Source organism: Leopardus geoffroyi, chromosome D2 (assembly GCF_018350155.1).
Source record: "Leopardus geoffroyi isolate Oge1 chromosome D2, O.geoffroyi_Oge1_pat1.0, whole genome shotgun sequence".
Taxonomy (NCBI): Eukaryota; Metazoa; Chordata; class Mammalia; order Carnivora; family Felidae; genus Leopardus; species Leopardus geoffroyi.
Window position 1 is genome coordinate 15570306 of NC_059334.1, and position 27314 is coordinate 15597619.

A 27314-nucleotide genomic window follows, 5' to 3' on the forward strand; every position below is an offset into this window, starting at 1 on the left:
ACATCGCTGAAAGAAATTAAAGAAGACAAATAAATGGAAAGACATCCCATGTTCATCAGTTTGAAGACTCAAGAAGGCAGTAAACCTTAAATTGGCCTACAGATTCAATTAATTCCTGTCAAAATTACAACTGCCCTTTTTTGTGTAAAAAGGCAGTTTATCCTAAAATTCCTATGGAATTGTTAGAGCTCGTTTTATTACTTTCATTAGTGTACAAGCCCTGTATATGTATTATTATATTTAACAAAACCTATGTATTTCCTCTTCTTTTGAATGATTATAAATGTATTTTTTTAAATTTGGTATCTATCGTTTGTACATAGAAATAAATTTCTTTTTTTTTAAGTTTATTTATTTTGAGAGAGACAGAGACAGTGCAAGTGGGGGAAGGGCAGAGAGAGAGAGAGAGAGAGAGAGAGAGAGAGAGAGAGAATCCCAAGCAGGCTCCACACTGCCAGTGCAGAGCCCAACACGGGACTCAAATTCACAAAACCACGAGATCATGACCTGAGCCAAAACCAAGAGTCAGACACTTAACCGACTGAGCCACCCAGGTGCCCGGTAAATTTCATTTTTGTATCTTTATCTTGTACCCTGAAACCCAACTGAGCTCACTTACTAGGTCTAGGTTTTTGTTTTGTTTGTGTTATTTTTGTAGATTCTTTGGAATTTCTGTGTCCATAATCATGTCATCAGCAAATATGTAATGTTTAATTTCTTTCTTTCCCAACTGTATGCCTTTTATTTGCTTTTCTTGTCTCAGTGCAGTGGCTAGAACTTCCAGCACTCTATTGAATAAGAGTTATTAAAGTGGAAATCCTTGCATTGTTTCCCATCATATAGGGAGAGCATTCAGTCTCTCACCGTTGAGTATAATGTTAGCTGTAGCTCTTTAGTAGATGGTCTTTATCAAGTGAAGAAGTTCCTGTCTATTCCTATTTTCCTGAGTTTGTTTTCCCTTAATCATGAATTGGTATTGGGTTTTGTCAACTGTTTCTTCTGCATCAATTGTGATTTTCCGTCTTTAGCCTGTGAGTATGATGGTTTACATTGATTGATTCTCATATAGTAAACCTGACTTACATTCCTGGAATTGGTGTGTAATTTTATTGTTTTTGCATTCTTTTTCAGGCTTTGGTATCAGGGTAATACTAGCTTCATAAAGTAAATTGAGAACTATCTCTTCCTCTTCCAATTTCTGGAGGAGATTGTATATAACACAGATGTTAGGTCTTTTTTAAACATGTGTTAGAATTCTCCAGTAAAACCATCAGTGCTTGGGTAATTGTTCTTGAGGAGTTTTTAGATTACCAAATAAATTTCCTTAATAGTTAGAGAGCTATTCAAATTATGTATTTCCTAATGGGTGAGTTGAAGCAATTAGTATTTCCTGAGGAATTGGTCCATTTCATCTAAGTTATACAATTTGTGCATATAAAGTTGTTTGTAATATTTCCCACTATCCTTTTGATATATGCAGGTTTGGCAGTATATTATATCAATAACTTGTGTGTTTTTTCTCTCTGTCTCTCTTTTTGAGGGTTGTGGTCAAGCTTCCTAGAGATTTGTTAATGTAATTGATATTTTCAAAGAACCAGCTCTTTATTCTTTGTTTTTCTCAATTATTTGTTTTCAATATCACTGGTTTTTTTCCTTTGCTTTTTATGAGTTTATTTTGCTTCTTTTTCTAGATTCTTTTTTTTTTAATTTATTTATTTATTTATTTTGAGGGAGAGAGAGTGCAAGCAGGGGAGGGGCAGAGAAAGGGAGAGAGAGAGAGAGAGAGAGAGAGAGAGAGAGAGAGAGAGAGGGAATCCCAAGCAGACTCCATGCTGTCAGTATGGAACCTGATGCAGGGCTCAATCCCACAAACTGTGAGATCATGACCTCAGCCAAATCAAGAGTCAGACACTTAACCAACTGAGCCACCCAGGCACCCCATTTCTTCCAGATTCTTGATGTAGAAATTAGATTATTAATTTGAACTTTTCTTCTTTTCTTATGTATATATTTAGTGATATAAATGTCCCTTTCATTACTGTTTAGCTATTTCCCACCAATTTTGATATGTTACGATCTCATTTTCTTTCAGTTTAATTTGTTTTAATTTCCATTAAAACTTTACCATTGACACAGATTATTTGGAATTGTGTTGTTTAGTTTCCAAGTGTCTGAATATTTTCTTGTTACCTTTCAGTTATTGATTTCTAGCTTGAGTAATTTGGAACTCAAAATAACAGTTGGAAAATACACTTGGTATAATTTCAGTTTTAAAAAATTTGTTGAGATAGGCTTATGTCCCAGATTATGTTCTGTCTTGGTATGTGCTCACTGGGCACTTGAAAAGAATATGTATTCTATTGTTATTGGGTTGAGTGTTCAATAAATGTTGGTCAGATACTGTTGGCTCACAGTATTATTGAGTTCTATATGCTTGCTTATTTTATGTCTAGTTTTTCTATCAAATTTTAAGAGATGGGTGTGGAAGTTTCCAACTCGAATTGCGGATTTGTCTTCTCTTCCATCAGTCTTTGGCAATTCCATTATTCGTTGAATGCATATTTAGGATTAATGTATTTTCTTTGTGGGATAAATGTTTTTATCATTTTGTCTCTGGTAAATTTCCTTGGTATTGAGTCTACTTTATACTTTATCTGATATTAACGTAACCATTTCTGCTTTCCTTTGATTAATGTTTGCAAAATATCTTTTTCCATTCTCTTACTTTTAACTGACCTATGTCACTATATTTAAAGTATGTTTCTTGTGGACAGCATATAGCTGGGTAGTGTTTTTAAATCTCCTTTGCCAGTCTCTGTCTTGCTATATTTAGGTCATTTATGTTTAATGTAGTTATAACTTAATTTGCCATTCAATTTTTTGGTTTCTGTTTGTTGTGTAATTTCTGTTTGTTTTCTCCCTGACTTCTTGCGTGTTTGCTCAGCACCTTTAGAATTCTATATGATTTATTTATCAAATAAGTTTTGATTGTATTAATTAGTGATTGCTCTAGGCATTATATTATATAAAATGACTTATCAAAGTCTACTAGTGTTGTCATTTTACTAGTTCAAGTGAAATGCAGAAACCTTACCTCCCTCTCATGCTCTCTTACTCTCCCTTATTGCTAACATAATGTTATATTTTCTTTACATACATTTAGAACCACAGTCGGTTTTGTAATTTTTGCTTGAACCATAAAATATAATGTAGAAGACACATAATGAGAAAGGATGCCCATTGCGTTTGCTCATAGTTCTGCTTATCGCGTTGTTTCCTTTCCTCTGATGTTCCAAGTTTCATTCTTTTAATGTCTTTTCTTTTTAGAGAACTTCCCTTGACTTACTATTTTAAGGTAGATCTCCTGTTGATACGTTATCTTAGTTTTCCTTCATCTGAGAATGTCTCAGATTATTCTTCCTTGTAGAAGGATATTTTCACTGGATATAGGATACCGAGTTGTCAGTTCATTTCTATCAGCATCTGAAAAATGATATGTCATTTCCTTCTGACCTCCATGCTTCCTAATAAGAAATCCACTGTCATTCACATTGTTTTCCCCCCATAGGTGAGTTCTTTTCACTCTCACTGCTTCCAAGACTTTGTCTTTGGTTTTAGGAGCTTGACAGTGATGTGTCTTGGTGTGAACTTCTTTGAATGTATCTGCAATTTCTCCTCTTCTTATGGGACTCGGATAACTAGGATGTTAAATCTTTTGTGATAATTCCACAGGTCTCTGAGACTTCTTGTTCTGTTTCAGTCTGTTTTCTCTCAGGTGTTCTGATTACGTAATATCTGTTGTTCCATCTCCCAGTTCATTGATTCTTTTTTCTCTGTCTCTTGCATTCTGCTATTGAATCCTTCCATTGAGTTTTTTATTTTGTATATGTATTTTGTATTATTTTGTATATACTTCTATTGTATATTTTTACTTAGAAATTTCTATTTGGTTCTTCTTTGTATCTTCTATTTCTTTGCGGACTTTCTATTTTTGTGCTGAGATTCTCTTTTTCCATTTGTTTCAAAAGTATTCTTAATTGCTCATTGAAGAATTTTATGAAGACTAATTCTAAATCTTTGTCAGATAATTCTTTCATTTCTGTTATCTCAGTGTTGGCATCTATGAATTGTCTTTTTTCACTCTTTTTGAGATCTTCCTGTTATTATGACAAGTAATTTCCTATTGAAATCTGGACATTCTGGGTAGTATGTTATTTGATTCAGGATATTATTTAAACCTTCTGTCTCAGCTGGCTGTCTCTGACACCATTCTTTCAGGAGAAAGGGAGCAAGGCTTTGTCACTTCTGGGTGGAGTTACAAGGCAAAGCCCAGGCCCATCAAAGGTGGCTGTATTGACAAGACCCCCTACCTTTAATTTGGGATCTCCAACAGCTACTCCCTAAGGGCCTAGGAACCAGAACTAAACCAGACCTCCCAGCTGGTAGCAAAGTTGGAAGTCACCTGGATGTCTGTCCTCAGTCAGAGCCCACTCTGCCAGCTATACAACACTGTGTCCTCAGGAAATTTCTTTCATGCCCAGTCATTCTGAAGCACGCAGTGACAGACAGGCAGACAGAAGAGCAGTGGCTGGCTTTGAGAGAACTAATATGATTGTCAGTGGCAGCAAAAATGAAAGATGCAAAACAGACCCGAATGAACCTTGTATATCTATCCAACTTGAAAGGTGACGGTGTCCTTCTATTTAAGCTCTGGCTACCTTCACATTGTCTAGATTTCTGTAAAGCCTTCCTGTCCCATGAACAGAACTACAGTCCATCCACAACTCCATTCTGGGTTTGCTGTGTGAACAGACACCCATCAAACTTCTTCCAGCCGGTCACACTTCCCCATCAAAAAACAGGAACAGTTCTCCCATAAATAGTCTGTGTGTGCTGACAAATGGGAATTTGAAGCAATATAATTAAATTGCTGTTAAATTATTTAAGTGCCTCGGGTGGAACTGTATAGGAGAGAAGGTGCTTGACTCAGGGAGACACATCAGGAGGTGAGAAAGCAAAATTTGAAGGGAGGAAACTAGCTTTGTTATCTGCATTCCGTATTAACAGAAGGGAAGAGGCTTCAGAGTAAGTCACCCTATCTGGAAAGGCCGGTTACTAGACTCTTGGCCTGTGGCCCTTAGGACGATGTTGCCTAGCAATGAACAGGGACTCGCCAGGCAGTTGCTAGAAAGAGTATGTGCAGATGCACACATAACATGTACCAGCATACTGTACTCCCCTTGAGATTGGGGCGTGAGATACAAGCCCCCGTTTTCTCTTTAAGCAACAGAATTGATGTTTATGCAATTGGACAGTTAAGGCAGAAATCCAATTACTGAGCTAATTAGCACCTTTGAGTGGTAAGCACCAAATGTGCAGGAGGAAAGCACTGGAGAAAAGCTCAAATTACCCACTATGGCTGACAGTTCACCTTCTGAGAGAGTCTGGTGGAGAGTCAGAGGCCCTGGGGTCCACAGGCAGCTTAGCGTAGTTATTGCAGATCGGAATTTAGCACTCTGCGTTCTATAGCCTTTTGAAAAGATAGCTTTCCAGTTAACATAGTTTTAGAAGGTGTTTTAATTCCCTAAGGAGTTTGGTAAATGACTTTCTTTTGGCTCAGTCCCACTTTAAAAATTGTTTATTCTGCTGCTGAAAATTCCATTTGTCCTAGGTCTTCAGGTGAAATTAAAATTCCATTTAGGGACTAACTCTGCCGACATGGGATTTGGGCCTTCATTAGAGAAATTTGGTTGTTTGCTTTATTTTTTCGCCACCCTGGGCTCTTTTACTTTCAATGCTGATCTAAGGGTATTTGGAAGGAAAACCAAAGCAGTAATAGAACAGGGTGGTGGGGTTAACAGCCTTTTTGAGATGCAGCAGAATATTTTTTCTCCCCAACCCATGTGTAGAATCTATCCCACAAAGCTCGAGCAGGATCTTGCCTAGATGGTTCTCGAATATCTGAGACATATGAGGAAAAGTTTTTCTTAGTTCCGTCTAAGTATTTTGTATCTGTTCTGATTCCCAAGAGACACGTTCACAGCTGAAGTCTATATTCTGAGGTTTCTTCTTAAGCACGATTACTTAACAAGTGTTTGTCCTGTATTAAACCATACTCGGGATGTCAGCGATCATGTTTAAATATAATCTAGTGGCAGCTAGTCTCCTTTCTTAGCAGGAGTCATGAGAGGAAAACATAACTTTAAAAACAGCATTAGTTTGGACTCTTCATTCATTCGTGCCAGTGGTAAGCAAACGTGTGTCCTCGTGCTACTTAGGGTCTGGCCATAAGAGGCCACTATTATCAAATCATCACACAAAGAAGTATATGATGTGGTAGAGCCAGCCCACCTGGGTTCACACCCAGGTTCTATCGCATATTAGCTCTGTGACCTTGGGCACTGAGTCTCGGGTTCCTCCTCAGAGGGAACGGATATAATCACGGTACCTACCTATGAGGGTAGTCGTAAGCATATGAGTTACTGCATGTAAAGTACTTACACAAGGAAGCGTTACGGAAATGTTAGCTGTCATCATTGTTAGTAACATTAACCATGACAGGTGCCCCGAAGGAGAGGTACGATGTGTGAAGGAGCATATGACACACGAGTCTCACCTAGAGCAGGGGTCGAGAAGACTTCTCAGAGAGCAATACTTGGGCAGGACTTGCAGCACCAGAGGAGTCTGGGAGGAAAGTGGGCGGGTCAGAAAAGACTCCCAGGTGGAGGACACAACAGCTGCAGAGATTGCAAGGGAGGGCGGGGCGACAGGAATAGGAAGTCAGGGCATGCTGAAGACGTAGAAAAAGGTTAGCATGGTTGCAACAGAGAAAGCAAAGGGCAGAGCGACAGCAAAAGCAGGGGCCAGCCACGCTAAAGATCAGTTTTTTCACACATGTTAGCAGAACCCTCGTTATGTTCAAACTTGTCCGTAAGCCTATGTTCAGTGATATATTTCTAGTGAAAGCCCTTTCTTAATGGCTCAGGTTTAACCATATGAAACCGTCATTTTTGTACATCATGAACAGTTAAATATCCAAGTTCACGTGGCTGATGTCAGTCTCTTGTTTCATCTTTCAAAGGACGATGAGACCACCAGTGAATACCTAGAATAAAAAGACAAAGCAGGTCAGACACAGTCTCTCTGAGCATGGCAGACTGGGCTTTTAGAGTCAGAAGTGGGTTGGTACCATCCGCACAGGAGTTACGTGGGGACAGTTGTTGATCGGTGAAAAGTCTGCAGTGAGTCCATCCCTCGCTGGCTGGCTTTCAGGAGCAAGGGGTCACATGGGTTGGCTGGCTTACAAAAGCTGTGAACGGAGGAGCTGTCATAACGGAAGAGATTTAAATCTGGTTCTGATGGCCATTAGTTGCCATAGCTACCGGCAATATGTCTTCTTCCAAGCTTGTAAGAGCTGAGTTTATTCTTGTGGTTGGACCTGAGAAAGGCCCATAAGAATGCGCCCAGCTCTTGCAAGCAGGTGGTGGAGACACTGACTACCTCCCACAATTTTCTGGGACCAACTTGAAAAGAAAGATGCCTGTGTGTGCGCTGCTTTCAAATTCAGAAAGCGAGTGACATTCCATTGGCAGTCCAAGGGCTTGCTTCTTGTTTTATGGATCTGGTGCTCAACACTGAGAAGGCGCAAGGCCAGTCTCCCAGTCCTGAGATGTAATCGTCTCTCCCCTCCGCGCGTTTCTTGTACTTTTCCCTTCTTTATCACGAGAGCCCGCTCCCTCCCTGCAGCACTGTCACATTCAAGCAGTCACCCTAACAGGTGAGTTCCGTGACCCCTACATTCCCCACCACACAGCCAGTTCTGTAGACCGACTCCCATTTGTAGTGACCTCACCATGACTTTTGGCCCTTCTGTGGTCCCTTCTAGCACACGGCGTGTGGATAACTCCAACACGAGACTGGTGGTCCAAATTGAAAAGGATCCAGGTAAGAAGATACCTTCTTTCTCTCTTTTTAAACGATGTATTTATTCTGTTATATAGATGGATTCCTTCAGTCTAAACAGGGGGGATGACTCCTCATTCTTTGTAATCATTGTGGAGGTAAGGTAGGTCTTGGTAAATATGCTGCCTGGAAAGATAAAACTATACAAGTAGACAGACCAAGCATCCTGATTTGGTTTGGAAATGCTCCTCTTCATCATTTAGAACCGATTTGGTACCTGTCTGGTATTGAGTGACTCTGTCAATTAAGACACTTTAGTTCGTGTGTGACAAAAGTCAAATACAGACTCTAAACCTTGCTATTGGTCTTGTAACCAAAAATTCTCAGGAAAACCGTCAGCATTGTGATATCCTCCAAGGCAAACCATTCCAGGACCTAAGATTCCGAAGTTTTCAGAAACTTTGTTCAACACGAAGCTACGGAAGGATTTACCTGCTAGGAAATTGTGTTGCTTTTTCCTTTCTGTAATCCATTTCTTTTTGAACCATTCTACCTTTCTCCTCACCTCAGAACTCTGTCCCCTCTGCCAAACATTTTGTCCAGGAAGCATTGTATGATGCCATGATCTATATTTGAACTGCATGTACACGATTCATTTGAAATTGTAATTTGAAATTTGAAAATACCTGGAGAGAGAAGTTTATGTTTTGTTGACCTAAAGTCCAACTTGTCAGTACGGCTTGGTGTGGGGGTGGATGGGCTACAAATATCTCTGATGCACATCTGTGGCACTCTGTGACCTGGCAGGGGCATTGCTATTAGGCCTATGGATGGTTTCACAAGTGCATCATGCCTCTAGTTATTCACAATGGCTGTCTCATTTTAATCAAATTATGCAGATGTGTGGTCAAGGTGTTCTAAAAAGATCTCCACTTTAGTGGTTTAAGTTGTTTTGTTTTATTTCAATATCAAACAGTTTGAACAATTAAGCAAAAGTTAATTCTCTCATTCAGGCCTTTCCTTTAAAAGTGGCAGAGACTCAAAAAAAAAAATCTCTAATTAGTGTCTCGGGTTGCATGCTGATTCATCACTGAAAATGAATAGACTCTCAGGTCAGGCAGGCTTAATCTGCATAGAAGATTAAGCATACTGATACCTCATTAGATTACATGACATGACTCAGCCCACAGAATAGTTTATTCCTCTCCATTAATCATAATTAGGTTATAAATGTACTAATTTCAATTCGGCCTTTAACAGTCATGAATGCCCAGCAAGGATAGTCATAATTTGATGGTGTTACCTTATAGATTTCTTACAGGTGGATCAGCTCTTCCTTGTAGGGGTACACTTGGGGCCAATCTTCATCTTCCTGTGCCCCCAATCACATTTCCTTTCCCCCGGGTATGGAGCTGGGAGCTCTGTTCAGCTCTGCAGTCTGTATCTTGAACTTCTTTAACTCCGCCTCCACTCCAGTAGACGATCTAGAAGGGAGCCTTAAGTTTTGCTTTTAGGCATTTCCTCTGTGGGGCAACTCTGCTTTCCTGACTTTCCAGAGCCAGAATCTACTCCCAAACATGAGATACTCCTAAATCTTGAACAAGTTTCTGTCCTTCATCATGAGAGATCTGATAGAGGGAGTGAACGGGAGATGAAAGGAAATACACCATGAACCCCCAATTCCACACGCCCCTCCCAACATTTCATCATTCCTTCTTTCCTGTAGCCTTCCTTCACTCCTCTCTGGGAGTCTTCATCCACCCAATTAGAATGACTAAAATTAAACAAGCCACAAGCTACAGCTGACAATGGCGAGTCATGGCAAGGGTGCAGAACAATTAGAATGCCAATCACTGCGGGGGTGGGGGCAGATACAAACATGGTGCAGCCGCTCTGAGAACCGTGGCCCCGCTCCTGGGTATTTTACCCAAGAGAAACAAAAACTTGTGTTCACATAAACTTCCACTCATGAATATTTTGGGGGGATTTGCTCATAATCCCCCCAAACTGGAAATAAGCCAAGGGTCCTCCAACTGATGAATGGATGCAAAAGCCTTAGTAGATGCATACCGTGGAATACTACTCAACACTGAACCAGAACAGATGGCTGCTCTGAACGACAACGTGGAGGAATCCCAAATGCATGATTCTCCTTGGTGGTTCCGTGCCTGTGCATTTATTAACTCTCATAGGATTACACACTAAAAAAGATAAATTTTACTCTATAGAAGTTATTCCTCAATAAAGCTGAGTTTTATATATATGTATATAATTTAAGAATAATAAATTGTGTTAATATATCTATGTGTATATAAAGTGTAAAAATATATCAGTATATAAGATATAATACTAGCAGTGATTGTTTATATTATAGAATATATATGTGTATGTATATATATATGTGTGTGTGTGTGTGTGTGTGTGTGTGTGCATATAAATTGATGGTGTTTATTGTCTGTAAATGATTCCTCAGTGACTTTGATTTCCAAAAGCCCTTGGAGTCACTTGACAGGTGTGTTCTTAAAAACAAAATTTTTTTAAAGAAGCTGTCCATCATTCAACAGATTATTTAGCTGATCCCTATTGCACGATAGCACTTTGCCAATATTGGGACACAAAAATAAGCAAATTCAGACATGGATCTGTCTTCCTTCACTTCATGTCTTCTTCTTTTTTTAAGTGTATTTATTTACTTAGAGAGAGACAGACAGAGAGAGAGAGAGAAAGAATCCTAAGCAGGCTCCACGCTGTCAGCCTGATGTGGGGCTCGAACTCACAAACCATGAGATCATGACCTGAGCAGAAATCTAGAGCTCATGTCTTCTTCACTTCGCTTTCTCCACCTCACTGGTGAAATCAGATGTGAATCAAGTGACCGTATCCACATACACACACAAACACCAGAAATCAGATTCCATTGGTGACAAGTGCTTCCGAGCAGAAGACCATAGTGCTGAAAGCCCATCGTAGGGGGTTTGGCCCAGCGAAGTGGTCGGTGGGGGCTTCCCGGAGGTGGTGATTGAGAGAAGATCTGAAGAATAGTAAGTGTTAAAAAGCCAGAGAGCAAAGAAAGACACGCCTAGGCGGAGAGATCGGAATCTACAAAGGCCCAGGCTGGAAAGGGACAAGGGACTCTACTGGAAGAAGTTCAGTGCTGAGCATAAGGGAGAGGGGAGGAGGAAGTTTGTGTGAAGTGAGGAAGGAGATTGAAGTAGGGAGCAGATCCCACGTGCCTCTCGTGTGCCCATATGTCCTAGGTTTGCTCCTGGCTTGTACCAGTGACTGTCCTCGCTTTAAAGATACCTGGGAATGCAAAATTATATGGGAGCCCGTTATAGGCAGTGAGAAGAAGCCTTGTTTCCATCTTAAGGGCATTGGGGAACCACTAAGGTCCTTAAGTTATGGGGTGGAGGGGTCCTAAGTAGCACATTCAGCTTCTCGACTTGAAGAGTTCATTCTGGCTGTGGTGTAGAGAATAGACTGGGTGGCAGGTCCCAGTGAAGATGCACTGGCGAGTCATATGACTAGCGTGGCTGTCCGCTTGAGAAATAATGTAGCTTGCAATAGGGTAGGGGTAATGCAAATGGAGAGAGGTGGAAAGATGCCAAAACTGTTTGCAGTGAGGTGCTTGGGTGGCGCAGTTGGTTGAGCATCCGACCCTTGATCTTAGCTCGGGTCAGGAGCTCACGGTTTGTGGGTTTGAGCCCTGCGTTGGGCTCCGTGGCGACGGCTCAGAGCCTGCTTGGGATTCTGTCTCTCCCTCTCTCTGCACCTCCCTCAAAATGAAGAAACAAATTTAGGGGGAAAAAAACTATTTGAAGAAAGTAAGATTGAGAGGCTGGGGTGTGAAGGAGTGGGAACGGAGATCCCTGGGTGGTGGCTGACCGGGTGGTGATCTCATTTACTGAGACGGGCAACAGAAGGGGGCCTGACTTGGGCCCGTGGAAGGTGAGGAGCATTGGAGACACACGGAAACAGATGTCCAGTAAGCACTTGGGACAGGTCTAGTGCATAGACAAGAGGCCTCAGCTGGAGGTGTGAATCTGTCAATCATCTGCATTCAGACAGTGATTTTAATGCACTTGTGTAGGTGAGATTGCCCGGAAGGAAAATAAAGGGAAAAAATAAGAGGGTCTCGCAAAATCGACAAAAACAGGCAAAGTGTCTAAAAAGCCTGATTTACCCTTTATCAAATGACAGCTCACTGATTCCTAGGTCTGATAGAAGTAAGTACCCACTGATCATATTTCTTGTTCTCCCTTTAGGGAATGATGACAATAATCTTAATTCCATCTTTTATGAGCACCTGACAAGGGCCCTGCAGGAGTCCCTCTGTGGAGACTTAGTTCTTGGTCGATGGGGTAACTACAGCTCTGGCGATTGCTTTATTTTGGCTTCAGACTACCTCAACGCTTTTGTTCACCTGATTGAAATCGGAAATGGTCTTGTCACCTTTCAACTTCGAGGACTGGAATTTCGAGGTAAGAATCTCCTCATTGTGGAAGCTGTTGGAAGCCAGTTGCCTAAACTTATTATTGTGCAAAGCTTTAATAAGAGGTCACCATGGGGGTGCCAGGTGGCTCAGTCGGTTGAGCAGCCGACTCTTGATTTTGGCTCAAGTCACGATCTCACGGTTACATGGGTTCGAGCCCCACGTCAGGTTCTGTGCTTACCATGTGTGGAGACTGCTTGGAATTCTCCCTCTCTCTTGGCCCCTCGCCTGCTTGCATTCTCTCTGTCTCTCTCAAAATAAACAAACAAACTTAAAACAAAAAGTTACGATGAAAGAGGAAGAAGTTAGTGCCTGTCTTACAGATTGAGAATTAGGGAACTGGTTCCAACTGCCTTTATTTATGTATTCTGATATAAATAAATCCCAGTCATCTGAGAGAATAATGAAGTGAAACATGTCATCTGGTGTAAACCTTTGGAGTGGCAAGTTAGATCTTTGGTTTAAATTTTTCTGGAAAGAAACTCACAAGTGACGGGAGGCCGCAGAACATGCATGGGCTCCGTGTGGAGTCAGCCAGAAACAGAACCTGGTTCTGTGGGTTTCCGGTGTTGTGATCTGTGGTGGACCATCTTTCGGTGCCTGAAGTTTCCTTTTCCACTGTCAAACGATAAGAAGAAGGATGGCTGCTATAAAGTTGTGTGACTTCAATGAGATCATGTATATGAGGGCTCTATGTGGATGCTTCCTGCTTTGTGGTTAATGAGCTGACCTGATCTGGAAAGTGCGACCCCAGTTTGTCCATTAATCTGACACTGGAGCTGTGCGGTGGAGTGTGCAGAATTAGCATAACCCCTGTGTTCATGTTTCTGCCTCCTGTGTCCTTTGTTCTCCCCCCTCATCCAATGCATGTCTTTCTGACGCCTCCTCCGTGTCAGGCCAAGTTCTAATGCTGGAGATGCAACGGGTCCGTGACCTGAAGGACTCTTGCCCTTGTGATGTTTACCTTCAGTGGGAGATGTGGAAAGCGAACAAGGAAACAGATGAGCAGACTAATCACAACTAGTGGAAGCACGACGAAGGAAGGAAATGGGACCGCCGACCTAATTCACGCTTTAGGAGATTGTTCTGGTAGCTGTGTGCAGACTGTCCTCCAGGGAGGGCAAAAGCAGAAACAGGAAGGCCATTGAAGAGTGTCTTGTCACCCAGCCAGGAGAAGAAGTTGGAGACAGAGAAGCTCAGGGCGATTTGGAGGTGGAAAGGGCTGGACTCAGTGTTGGGGGGTCCGGGAAAAGGAGGCTCAGCCCATTCCCCGGGTTCCAGCTTGAGTGCCTGGGTGGACAGAGGCGCATTTACGGAGACTGGGAAACCTAAATGAAGAACAGGACTTTTGGGTTTGGGAGTGTAATCGAGAGCTCCATTTTGGATATTTATTTTTTAAATGCTCATGATTCACCTAAGTGAATTTCTCAAGTAGCTAATGGGACACGCAAGCCTTCTGTTCATTCAGGAGACATTTACCAAGGGCCGGGCTAGGTGCCTTGACTACAGAAGCGAAGGGCCCCACCTTAAGCAGCTCGGAGCCTTACTGACTAGAGACTCATCCTGAGCGACCACCGTCCAGGGATTTGAGTGTCGTGGCAGCTCTGTGCATGGGGCGCTGTGAGGACCAGAGCAGGGCACTGGGATCAGACTGGAGTCTGGGTCAGCAGAGGAGAGGCTGTAGTTGGAGGGGAGAGGCAGGCAGAGGTGTGATGATAAAGAGGCACAAAATAGCCAGATGTGGTTTCCAGATGGTTTGAGAGAAAGGGGTCCCAGATAATGCTGGAAAGGTGAGTAGGAGCCAGGTTACCACCATCCAGAACTTCCGAGTGACGAAAAGATACCTTATAGCCAAGAACAAAGTGCCATTATTTTATATCTTTAACACAATTACCTAATCCTTTAACCAAGTCTTTTGGTTCTAAGCATTAGTTTTCCTATACAAATTTGTACAAAAGACTTTTTTTTTTTTTTTTTTTTTTTAGAGTGGTGGGTTCTGTGGTTGAGTTACGTTTTCTGTGCATCCTTAAAAACTTGAGGAATCTAATTCAGGGAGCTTGTTTTGGAAAAGGTTATGGGGCCAAGGGAGTAGTGATCAGATTCTGCAGAACAAACAGAGAAGCGGTGTGTCCCTGAAATTTTACACAAACACCAGAAAATGCCACAGGAGGTGGTGGAAATTGTCTCCGTACCGTCGTGCAACAGACTTGTCTCTAGTGAGAGCTTTTGGGTTTTCCTGGACTTCAGAGGAAGGAGTTTTCAAGTTCACCTAGTTGAACCTGAGTTAATAGCCTCTAATACAAGTTCCATGCCGCTTACAGCTTCTTTTGGCAAACTGACCTGATGTTTGAGTTTAAGGGCTTCAAAGTCAACTGGACTTTAGAAGCATGTAGCACTTTGTCTGCTCCCCGCACGTATCGCAAATGGGCGTGGTTCTTGATCCACCACCCTGAATGTTTGGGCTTCACCTCATGTCATTTTTGAGGGTGTAACCAACTGCCGCAAGACTTAATGGTTTCAGACGACAAGGATGTCTTCTTTCTCACGGTTGTGAGGGTGGCTGGTAGTCCTGTCACTCTCACCCTGGGTTACTCGTACGGCTGCATTCAGCCAGAAGATGAACCAGGCTGGAAGGTCCAAGGTGCCACATCCAGATCAGGCTACCAGCTCTGGCCCCCTGGCTGCCCTCCAGGTGCTGCTCAGTGACGGGTGGGCTGGACCAAGTGTGGTCTGGGTGTCTGCGAGGTGCCTTATGGCCCAGTCTTTGGGACAGGCAGCACGTCACTGCCATCATGTTCTATTGGCCAAAGCCATCCCCAAGGACAGCTCCAATACATGTGGCCCTAACACGCTGGATGAGTCACTGGGGGCCAATCTCATAACAACACACCAGACTCCTGAAACTACCTCAGAGGAAATACAGAAGGAGGCTCAGAGCCGCCATATGTGGTCGAGCATGAGACAGAGGCCATTGTGTTAGGTGAGGCTGCCCAAGAGCGTCTCCCTAGGTGATTTGTCTTCTTGCCAACCACAAATGAAATGTAACCTGCCTATAAGAATGGCCTGAGTATACTAATGTCTTGAGAACAAATTACCAGTTAATCTGCCCCAATACCACTCACTGCTGTACAATACATTTTCTTTGACCTAGTTATACTGTAGTCTGGAACACAGCACTATTAAGAGAGCATGACAGAATCGAAGTTATGCTTTAGTTGCAGGAGGAATCCAGTTGACCTAAAATGACTCTTCTCTTTTATATCTCTTTGCAATGTATGCTACAGTATTCCCAAGGAAGATCTTGTTTTCTTTCTCCTCCTTGAGTATTTTTCTAAGACATCCCTTCAGTATTTCCTTTTTTTCTTCCAATTCCCTATTTTCCCAAGTAGCAGGCTTTATTTGGGTCAAATTTGACCTACTTCAGTAAAACCCGGGCAGTCCGAATACAGCTGTACTGGTTCTCCTTTCGGAAGCACACTGCAGCTCTTAGTGGAGACGCGAGCCGCTCATGTCATGGACTGACTCTCAGGAAATGAATAATGCACCCCGGAGGAAGAGGAAGATAACCTCCCACAGCCAGGGAGCAAGAGATCCACCTGTCTGTTTCTCACTGCAGAGGATGCATTTGTATCACTAGGAGTTTTTAGTTGCAAGCAACAGAAATCAACTCCAGCTAACTCAACCGGGAGGAGGGTTTATTGAAAGATATTACACAGGGTGCAGACTTTCTGGAAGCCTGGAGAAGCAGGCTTGGTGGCTGTAGGTCAGGAGCCATGTCTAAAATCACACCACAGTGCTGATCCCACAAAGCAGTCACATCTTGGCTGGGGGATCTGGGCACTCCCCTTATTTTATTGACACCATGACCCCAGATGCTGGATGCTACTGTAGCTATGGCTTCTGTCCCCCAAATGTGGATGCATATGTCCCCTGAGCCAGCTTCTTTGTGTCACCAGCTCATTAGTCAAAATCTGGGGTACATCTGATGGGTGAAGCTGGGACCATATGTCCCCCCCTCTAGATACAAGGGAGGCTGGGAAAGAGAGTGTCTAAGTTCTCAGTTCTTAGAGGGGAGATGGTCACTGCCTCTCACCAAGACTCATCATATGAGTACATTGGTTGAAGTCATGCTAGCAGCTGTCATGGTTAAGCCCCGCATCTCTGGCTGACACAGTAGATGCCTCTGTTGCACTCACATAGGGTCCGATCAGTGAGCAGAGCTGGTAGGGGTAGGGGGTGCTTCCCTTCTGCACCATCAAGGGTCCTGGCTAATAGAAGCTCTGCCTGTTCCCTAACACATCACTTTTGAGGTCGCTCTGGGCTTCAGTATCAAGCTGGGAGACAGTGGAGGATTGCCTGGAAGACTGCTGTGGGACAGGTCTAAATCTGGAATATATCATTTGCTCCTACATCCTATTGCTTAGAAGTGACATAGCTGTAAGAGAAGTCAGGATATGTCTAGCTGAGTACCCAGGAGAAAAAATAAAAACACTTGGTGAACAGTGAGCCGGTCTGGTGTATTGGGTAATTTTCCAAACATAAGACAGAGGTTTAGATCCTGGGTAGCCCAAGAGAATAATTAAGGTCCATGGCACATTCTATTTCTGTTGGCTGGTACCATAGGGAATGATTGAAATCGATTCAAATCAAAAATACAAATAAGGAAGCCACATTTTTCTATCCAACTCTTTTTGGCTCATGCATCCGAGAATAGAAGTAAATTCTTTTCTTGTTCTTACAGAAACAAGGTAGTGGTGCCTCTGCTGCTCTCAGGTTTATGAGTATTATTTGCATCTACCCAACCAGGGAGCCTCTCAGGAAACCATTCAAGACTTGACAGATTAATCATTGGCTTTAAATCAAAGTCAAGGTAACAGGTAATGCACTTTAGAAAGCCAACAGCATGAGGGGCACCGTGTTCAAGATTTTTCAAAAGAAATGGAATCTATCAGACTTTAAGTCCCATTTAACCATCATTCAAGTAGGTGGACACAGAAAAAAGGAAAAGTGAGGGTTGATAATCTATTCAATCCGTTTCTGTTCTCCTTTAGCCATCCAGGTGACCCAGGCTGACGGGTTCACCCATTTCTGTTAGAAGGGGAGAAAAATGAAGGAGGAGTCACAGTGTTCCAAACAAAATAAGTCAGGTGACGTAAAGATACTGTCCGATGAGAGGAAGGACCAGGAGGAGGAGCCAAAAGAAAAAGGCACTGGAGGGAGACTTTCATGAGATGCATGTGAGCTCCGAGCTAGGGAGAGAGCACTGGCCTATGAAGGTGACATCCACCCTCAGAATGGCCACAGTCCCATTGCTTCCTCCCACTTAATAGTGGGAAAGCCAGGCTCCAGAAGATGAATGCTATCTGCAGGCTCACAGCTAGTTAGTGCTGGAACTAGGCAAACCCCGTGGCTCTCTATCTCTTAACCAGAACTTCTCTTTCTGCCTGACCCTTTTACCTTCTTCTTTCCTTTTTCCTTTGGGATATTTGTTTGGATTTGCACTGTAATGCTTATTTAGTTTATAAAACACTCAGTAAAGTGGGGTAGAATGCCTTCAGTCTCTGGCACATCCTTTCAGAAGCTCCACATTATTTTTCTGGTTGCAAAAAAAAAAAAGGCAACTTAAAAACCCCACTTTATCTCAGGATATTTAACAGAGCATCACAAATGACTTGGCCTCTCCAATTTTTGACTCCATTATCAGAGCCTCCGTGTGATTTCTAAGTTCCTAGTGTCTTTCCAGCTCTGACAGCCCATCAGGTCAGGAGATGCAAAATACTTATACCATATGATACACTCGGGAGGAATTTGAACCTCTCCTCTCTGCTGGAGTCAGAGTATAAGTCTCTCCCAGGGAGCAGGTGCTATTGGCGGGCATCCCAGGCTTGAGACCATGGCTGGTGTCAAGAGGGAGGATGAGCAGTTGTTGACTTCTTGCTAACACGGTGCCTCACAGGGGAGTTTGACATGCCTGAGCATTCATGCACCGGCTAGCGATAGGATTGGGCATCAGAAACACCACCACAACAGTGAAGCAGAGTGGAGGGATTTCAGGCTAAGGGAAGAGGGGAGCTTGCTCTGATGGCAAGTGATAGAATCCCCAGGGCTGAGAGGATGGAACCCATGCTAGCACATCTAGAGTAACAGGAGAGGAGAGAGAACATATGGCCCAGATGCACGTAAGAGATGGGTCGACAGATGGAAGGATGGATGGAGTGGGGAAATACAGTTGGCCTGTATGAAGAGCCCACTTGAGGTGAGGGGTCATGATTTTCAAGAAAGACCTGTTGTAGTTGCTCGTGTTTTTTTTTTTTTTCTAAGCCACATTTAGCTTCATGGGTGCATGTATAGAGCAGTAGAGTTGGCCTTCATCAGGACTGAGACTGAGTTGACTGAGTGCCAGAAAGTAAAACAAAGACAAGGAAACTGACAGTGTATGAAAGGGTGTGATAATGTCTGCAGTGCCTGGCCATGTGATGCAAGCTAAGAGATAAACAGGCAAGGGTGGGAGAGGGGTGGGAAACAGGACCTGGTGAAGGGCTTTCTGGATCTCAGAAAGGTGTCAGAGTTGTAGAAGTTGTGATATTAGAGGAAAATAAGCTGGAGAGATAGGGAGGTGGTTGCAGAAGAGTAGGATGTTTGAAACGAACATTCATCGAAGGCAAACAGTCTTTGGTGATTATAGCCTAGGATCGCGGCCATGGGAGTGAGCGGCTGAGGTTGAGTGAATGCGATCATTAGAGGAGTGGGAGTCAGGGGCCAGGATACTGCAGTCTCAAGAGTGATTGGTCAGAAGTGTGCTGGAGAGTGACAGTGACCCCGAGCCAGAATCCCCACTCAAGGACTCGGAGTGACCTAGAGGGCCATGGAAGAAGGCAACGAAGGAGAATGGTGTGGGGTAGACAGAGACAGCACCACTGAGAAGCAAGAGGACATCCTCCACCTGCTCAGACCCAGGAACGAGAGGAGTGCAGGAGAACAGTCATCCCCACTAGAGGGCAGGGAGAGCTAGCTTTCCAATAGGGCATGAAGGAGAAGAGAACATTCAGAGAAGTTGAGGAATAGATAGTGAGTTCCCGAGGGCACAGCGAAAAGATCTCAAGAGTTTGTGGCCTGGGTGGGAGTTGGGTGGTAGTTAAGATCAGGTCAGAAAATGTGATTTACACAGTACTCTGGAAATCAGGCTACGGGGGGTCCTGGGTTCCCCATGGCAAATGACACAAACTGTCGTAAAGGCACATTCTCTCAAGGGTGATGCAGCGGATCCTATCATCTAAGACTGGGTCACATGCATGGGAAGTTTTGAGGCTGCTGAGATGAAATTTAGTTATGCGTGCAGCTTTCATTGTCCCCATTAGTATAGGATTGCTACATTTTTATCACAGCAAGATCCAGATTTTTCCAGAAATCTTCTTACAGGGTGCCTTAGGAAATATTTAAGTGTCATTTGATAAAGTGGGTTTTTGGGAAGCCCTAGAAAAATGGTATTAGAAATACATGATGTTATGTGGACACTTACCTTTTTATTAGTTGCCTAACTACAGTTTTCTGTCAAATTACTATTTTTTCAGTATTTCTTTATAATGAATGATATGGCATTTGAATATATTTTATATTTTGTATGCACATTCCCATGGTATCACATCCTTCTGGTGTTTGCTCATACAGTAGCTCATGCAAAACACAACCAATAGTATAGATTACTCTGTCCTCTTATCTGGAGCAAAGTTGTGATGAAAATTATGTTTGTTTTTAGGTGCTTGTATGTATAGATCATGAATCTTGGGGATCAGGACGTTACCATGATGCATAGACATGTGGCCACATGGGGTAGATGGTCAATAAATGTCCCCTGGTAATTAAAATCATAAGTGGTAATTGAAAAAGCAAAGCTTATTTTCGGTATTCTTGCAAAACTGATATATGCAGCTCTTTGTTCATGCAGGCTGTGAAATATTGTTTGAACCAATTTCTGTTAGATGGTGAGACTCTCAAAGGCTGAAACTCCTTGCCTTATTCGTGGCCCTCCCCCTATGTGTTGACTGGCTCACGTGGGATGCCCAAGAAATATTGGTTGAGCGAGAAGGGAGAGGCAGTCTAAGTGTTCCTGAGCACGAGTTCTTTGCCAGATACTGTACTAAGCACTTCGAATCTCAAGCTCAGTATATTCCAGAATATTTCTTACAACAACTCTGTAAAGTGAGCAAGTGTTATTATCCCTATTTGAGACGTTAAAAACTATTGGGAGAATGAGGCTCCAGGCTTCACGGTCACCAGTGGTAGAGGAGGGTAAGCATCCCTGGGTGGGGATGTCCCCTAAGTAGGCCACACTGCCTTGGAGGGAAGGGAGGGAGGGAGGCAAGAAGGAAGGAAGGAAAGAATTTTTAAAAAATTCTCCCTGGTTGTTGAAACTTAAAAGTTTTACCTGAAATAGGTCTTAAATATTAATATGGCATCACCACTGTTAGCAGCTCAGTTTCTGGAATGATCTACTGCCTTAGCAGCTGTGAAACCCAGATGGCTCTTGCCGAATGAATGTAGAAAGCAAAGGCATAGTGATCAGGATGTAGCCACACATTACCATCAGATCTGGAAAACATCAGAAAATGGGATTTATGTTCCTGTTTGTGTGAGATGTTATCAGCCATCTCACAGTCTGGCTAACACCCCATAATCACTGGCCTGTGGGGACATTTTTAAAATATCTGTGTAACCTAATCTTATCTAAAGTTAATCCAACCCAAACCTTTCTCCTTAGTGGCGATGCCACAGAGAGCCATAGCTGTCCCACTAATCTTGAAACTCTCTAGAATTCTTTCTTCTCTATGGCAACATTCAGGTCATTAGCGAGTCCTTAGTTCTAACATCTACATGGCTCAAGTAATCTATTAAATCCCTTGGTTCCAAACTTTACCCCTAAAATAATAGGTTCTCCATTCAGAATTCCTAAACACATATTTTTCTTCATTTCAAATTATGTGACATGTGAGTGAGAGAGACAAAGCCATGCTTGTCTAGATAGCAAGTCTGGGAAGAAAAGAGGCTTTGCTGTTGAACATGAAAAGAGTCTGCATATTTAGAAAAAAAAATGTAATGTTTATTATATTTTTGAGAGAGAGACAGAGACAGAGCGTGAGCAGGGGTGGGGGTGGGGGGGGGGCAGAGAGAGAGGGAGAAACAGAACCCAAAGCAGATTCCAGGCTCTGAGCTGTCAGCACAGAGCCCAACGCAGGGCTCAAACCCACCAACCATGAGATCATGACATGAGTGAGAAGTCAGAGGCTCAACCGACTGAGCCACCCAGGGGCCCCCTGCATATTTTTTTTAAGTTTATTTATTTTGAAAGAGACAGAAGCAGTGCCAGCGGAGGAGGGGCAGAGAGAGAGGGAAACAGAGAATCTCAAGCAGGTTCCGCACTGTCAGCGTGGAGCCCGACGTGGGGCTCAAACCCACAACTGCGAGATCATGACCTGAGTGGAAATCGAGAGTCGGACACTTAACTGACTGAGCCACCTAGGCGCACCGCGTTATTTTAACGACGCTCAAAAATAAGTTTGTGGAAGAAAAATACAATAATACAACTCAGAATGAAATACGAATGAGAGAATGACTCTTACCTGTGTAAGGTCAAGTGCACTGGTGTCCTGTAAATGGGGCAAGAATGGAAGAAAAGCCATATCATTCACAGAGATCATGATTATGTATGTCGAGTTTTCTCGTACCTGTGCTTCAAACCTGCCCAATATAAGTTACCATGTACACGAAGTGCTTTTGGGTGCATTTCATTTTCTGCTATAGGCCGGTAGGAAAAAAGTAAATTCAGAGAAACTTTTGCTCATAATCTGTTAAACCTTATTAGACAGTGTATGCTAAGGGGAAAATACGGATTTTAAATTCAAAAGGCCAGACCCTTCCACTGGAGAGGCTGCTTTGGAGACCCAGTGTTGTTATTTGTATAAAAAAGGAGAAATTACACCTGCATAGCCAGGTTAACGTGTGCCATAAGTGAGATGCTATCACTTTTCAATGTGATTAACATTACATAAGCAGATGATGTTTTGAAATCAAAATTCTCTGAGAGAAAACAATGCTGCTTCATTGAAAGGTATTCCACTGCTTTTAAAATCCAGCTGGCCAGACAGGTCATAAGAAAAATGTTATCGGTATGGATCGGTCTTAAAACAAATTGAGTCTCCTTGGAATATAAAATGGTTACAGTAAAAACCTCTGTTGTGCCCACAAAATCAAACATGTACAAATTATTCTAACACATTTTCCCCCTACTGTACCCTGGGCCAATACACTTCTAGATTCTCTGTGTGATCCTTGAAAGGTGGTCGACTGCAGTGCTGTTGAAGGCCTGGAATTGGGGACTAGGAGAGAAATTGTCCTGCAAAATAATACAGAGCTAAAACCCCTCAGTGTCTCAGGAGACCAATTCTACTCCTTGATTTCCTTCTGCTGTGTGACCTTGGTCATGTCTCATATTCTATTTCTCCATCTTTAAGTTTGGATTAATTTCAAGGGGGTGATTATCGAATGGATGTGTGGCCATCAGGAAATGGGATGTATAATAAGTCAGCTTTATAAATAAACATGTTAATCATTGTAACGATGATTTCTTCCCAGACGTTTAATCTGGTGAAGTCTAGCAGATATAGAAGCCTCCTCCTAGGGCAAATAGCTCCTGTTCCAGAATTCTGTCTGGGAGAATTAGCGTGGGGTGGAGGAGGGGCTGGAGGGGCATCTCCATGCCTTTCCCGAAAAAACCAACAAACCCCACTCTACGACTTACGTGAAAATGACAATAATTCACAAACTTTAAAATGCCTTCTCTTGTATTATTTCTTTGGGTCACATCACGGCCCTTGATATAACCCACTGGTGAGAGGCAATGATCGTTTAGATTTCCAGCCTTCATGTTGTGGATGCTCTCTCCCCCGTCAGCATCTCTGTCACCGTGTGTGTGACCCACTAACAGAAGCACGCCGAGGAGGGTGCTTCTCCAAAGCTCAAGGACAGCTGGCTGGGGCCGAGCCCTGCCTCACACATCTTGCGTCTCCAACACACGACATGCATGCGTGAGGTCCAAACGTCCATGGAAGGGATCTGCTCTGAGCTCAGCTTTTTTTTTTTTTTTTTTAATTTTTTTTTTTAATGTTTATTTATTTTTGAGACAGAGAGAGACAGAGCATGAGTGGGGGAGGGTCAGAGAGAGGGAGACACAGAATCCGAAACAGGCTCCAGGCTCTGAGCTGTCAGCACAGAGCCCGACGCGGGGCTCGAACTCATGGACCGCGAGATCGTGACCTGAGCCGAAGTCGGCCGCTCAACCGACTGAGCCACCCAGGCGCCCCTCTGAGCTCAGCTTTAACCATTTTCTGGTGTTCTCCTCCTTCTGTGGCCCTGGGCAATTCGGTAACGATCTTAACTACGACCTCTGAAGGGAATACAATTTATAAAATCCACACACACATCCCAGATTGTGCGTCTGAAAGCCCACCTGCAGCTTGAATCAAAAGCCCTGGCTAAAACCTATGTCTGCCTAATTGTAGTCCACTCCATGGCCAGGGACTGATTCTCTCCTGTCAGTTCCCTCCTGGTGGCCTCATTGCACACATACGTAAAACGCCGGCCCAACGTCTGGCACGCAGGTCCAATGAAGGCAGTGGCCATATGAAAACACAGCACAAAGAAATGTCTAGCAAAGTTATTTTAAAACACTGTCACTGGATAGCCCTAAACATAATAATGATAATACATGCGGTTTTCTGGGGAAGCCAGTTAGTCGGATTCTTTGGGACAGCTGAGTGGTGTTTCTCAAAATACTCCTCTCAGATAAAGGAGGAAAACTGGAGGGCCAGGAGGCCCAATCTTTACAATATGTTGTGCATTTAGACTTTGCTGTGCATGTTGTAAAGCAAGCTGACATTTTCTTTCAGTGCAGCTTTCCCACTGCAGGGAACCGTTTTTTTAATTTATTTATTTTAGAGAGACAGAGCACAAGTGGGTATGAGGAGAGGGAGAGAGAGAGATAGAGAGAGAAGGAGAATCCCAAGCAGGCTCTGCCCTGTCAGCATAGAGCCTGATGCAGGGATCAAACTCACAAACCGTGAGATCACGACCTGAGCTGAAGTCAGACACTTAACCGACTGAGCCACCCAGGCGCCCCTGCAGGGGACTGTTTTTAATGTGTCCCCTTCACATAGTAGCCGGGCCTCTCCTTCATTTCCTCCGACCTCCTGGTAAACAGCCTCTTCCTTAGCTCCTGTCCCCATCACTTTTCACCTGAATGGGACTGTGGGTAGCTGACTTCCCGGCCCCAGCCCCTTCTTTGCTCCCCCAAAGCTGCAGGGGAATCTTCCTTAACTGCAACTTTACTCGTGTTTTCCTGAGACTCAAAAGTCCCCACTGTCTGCCTGTTACCTACAAGATGAAGTTCATGCGTCTCCGTGAGAGTCAGGTTTCCACTCGAGCCGGCCTTCCCTGAGTCCTCTCTTCTCTGGCCCAGGCTTCTGGGCCTGGATGGCACCTTCCCCACAGGGTTCTCTGGAATGGAAGCGGGGACACTTTGGGTGGGTTTTGGTTATCGGACCTTCTGTTTCAGCCAGCCATTCTCTTTAGCTTCCCGACCATTCCAAGAGGATGTCAGCTCTACCTCTAGCCTGGCTGGACCACGAAAGAGGGGCCCTTCGCAGACCGACCACACAGAATATCTCCATTCCTGGGCTTAAGTCACTGCTGCTCAGTCCACAATAATTTTCAGAACTGGGTGGAGAAAAACAATCCATAGCAAGGATTTCCTCAAAGGGATAAAGTTCTCCTGCCCTCAAGACTCTCTAAACTCTGCCCTTGAGAGACACGAGACCTCTAGAGAACCACATTCCTAAGGTCGAATTGGTTCAGCCCCCTACAGAAATGCTTTCTCTTTATTGTGCTTTGGCCATATTAGAACAGCTCGTACTTTCTGGGCAATTCTCTTAAGGATAGCGTTCACCATGTTGCACCATGTACCTTTTATTAGGGTCCTGGGAACATTCTCTTTCTGGTGTCTTCGCTTGAAATAGCCAAGATCCTGCCAAGCAATTATTTTGTTGTTGTCTTAAGGACACAAGAAACTATTCAAGATTTCTTTCTACATTGTCTTCTAGAAAGCCCCAGGGAAGTCTGTGGCCTACCTTTAGTAAATATATAGGGTATCACAGAATGCAGCTAGGGTCTCTTGACATTATTCTTTCTGGCTTCATCATATTTTTTCTTGTCCCCAATTTTACTTAAATTTTATCATTTGCCGTTGTACTGTGCACGCCTTTTTAAATTAACTTCATTCCTTTCGGGAATTAAGTGTGAATAAATAAGCCAGGCCTGGCCTGTCGCTGGTACATGTGGCAAACAGCACCGAAAGGGGAGCAGTGCTCGCTCACTGGGGGAACCAGCAAAGGGAGGAAGGAAGGGTCAGTGGTCAGGAGAGCTGCCCGGTACGGCAGCAAGGGCTGCCCCACATTGTGGCCACACGCAGGAAATTGCTATATATCCTCTGTGGCGAGACATCTGGGACCTTCTAGATACATTTTCAGTTCAAAAAATTAATTTCCACTGCTTTAATTAGGCATTCTCATCTATCAGCACTCAGGCTCTAAGACACTCTAATAATTTAAATTTAAAAATTATTTAATGAAGGCGTTCCTGTGTCCCACTGACTCGGACCATGAGAACATCACAACATAAAAGACGCCAAGGGTCAGTTTCAGTGGAAACACCGGACAGAAGCGGCCAGCCAGGTCCTCCCTCACTGACGCCAATGGTGTAGGTCATGGCGTAGGGGCAGTTGACTCTTGGTGTTCCCTTTGGAGGAAATGTGCTCCAAACCCGGTGAGCCTCTCGGAGGAGAATATATGGTCTTGCTTTGCATTTGAGCAGCAGAGTAGTGCATGTACAGAATGACTGGGTTTTTTTATTTTTGTATTCTTTTGCAATGTGATCCTGACTATGAATCTTTTGTTCCTAAAAGGAGGTACTGAGGCCTACCTTAACTGAGTGCTTATCAAAAACCTTTGGCAATTAGGGTGTCCCCGTCGAGCAGCCGTCCCTCATGGCACACTGTTTCCTCAACTGTCTTTGTCAGTGCCGAGATGCACCCATGTTTCTCATGGTGTGGGACTTTACTACTCACATGATAGAAATCGAAACTCCTCATTTTATTGTGTGTGTACACACACACACACACTGAAACACACACACCTTCCAGTTTGATGTAAGGGGGAAAAACGCCTTACATTCAGCTCAACATGGTAAATGCCAGACCTGGATGGAGAAGTATGGAGAAAGAAATTGTAAAGAAATGCAGATTTTTGAAGCATGCCATTTGACCGGTTTTGCTAACCTATTGGAGGTGAAAATCCTCCTTTGTGCTTCTTCCTTGTGGAGTCTAAGCAATCTCACTTTGTTTACTGAAAGAGGGTTTCTTCCCGAATTACATTATTACTTGCAGAAAACCAGTGTTGTGCCTGTGCCATTTAGTAGGATGAGACATCTCCCACCCCCGGAGTCTAGTGCCTGCACGTCCAAGGGTCCCAGTGGGCGGATCAGTGAGGACACTGTGGCCATTACTCACTCTGGAGGGCCCAGAGCATGCAGTGTGAATTACTCATTGCTGATAATTCATGTATGTATTTCTATACATCTGTACCAGAGGGAATAAAAGCTTTTTATTGCAGCATGAGCTAAGAGACCCTTGAAAGGTTTTAAAAAGGAGTGCTTTCAGCCAAAACCCAAAGCAGTGAGGTCTTGGGGAAAGACAAATGGAATCAAAGATGTGGGATCAGCCCTTCACTGTTACACTTCATGTAACACTGCCTGCTTGCTTTCCCCATCCTGATCTTGAGTTCTGTTTCATTGACTGTTATCCTAACAGTTCTGT

General features: G+C 43.5%; 1 protein-coding gene across 4 annotated transcripts in view; it reads left to right on the forward strand.

The window, feature by feature from the left end:
- The window catches only part of PCNX2 (pecanex 2), a 302310-nt gene that overhangs the window by 231484 nt on the left and 43512 nt on the right, over nucleotides 1-27314 (forward strand). For 3 of the 4 annotated variants that reach the window (XM_045437338.1, XM_045437340.1, XM_045437339.1), the window contains exons 24-25: nucleotides 7886-7944; nucleotides 12168-12383. In XM_045437338.1, coding sequence (XP_045293294.1) covers nucleotides 7886-7944; nucleotides 12168-12383 — 275 coding nt within the window. The remainder of the gene's footprint in view (nucleotides 1-7885; nucleotides 7945-12167; nucleotides 12384-27314) is intronic. The other variant, XM_045437341.1, reaches the window with a different exon arrangement.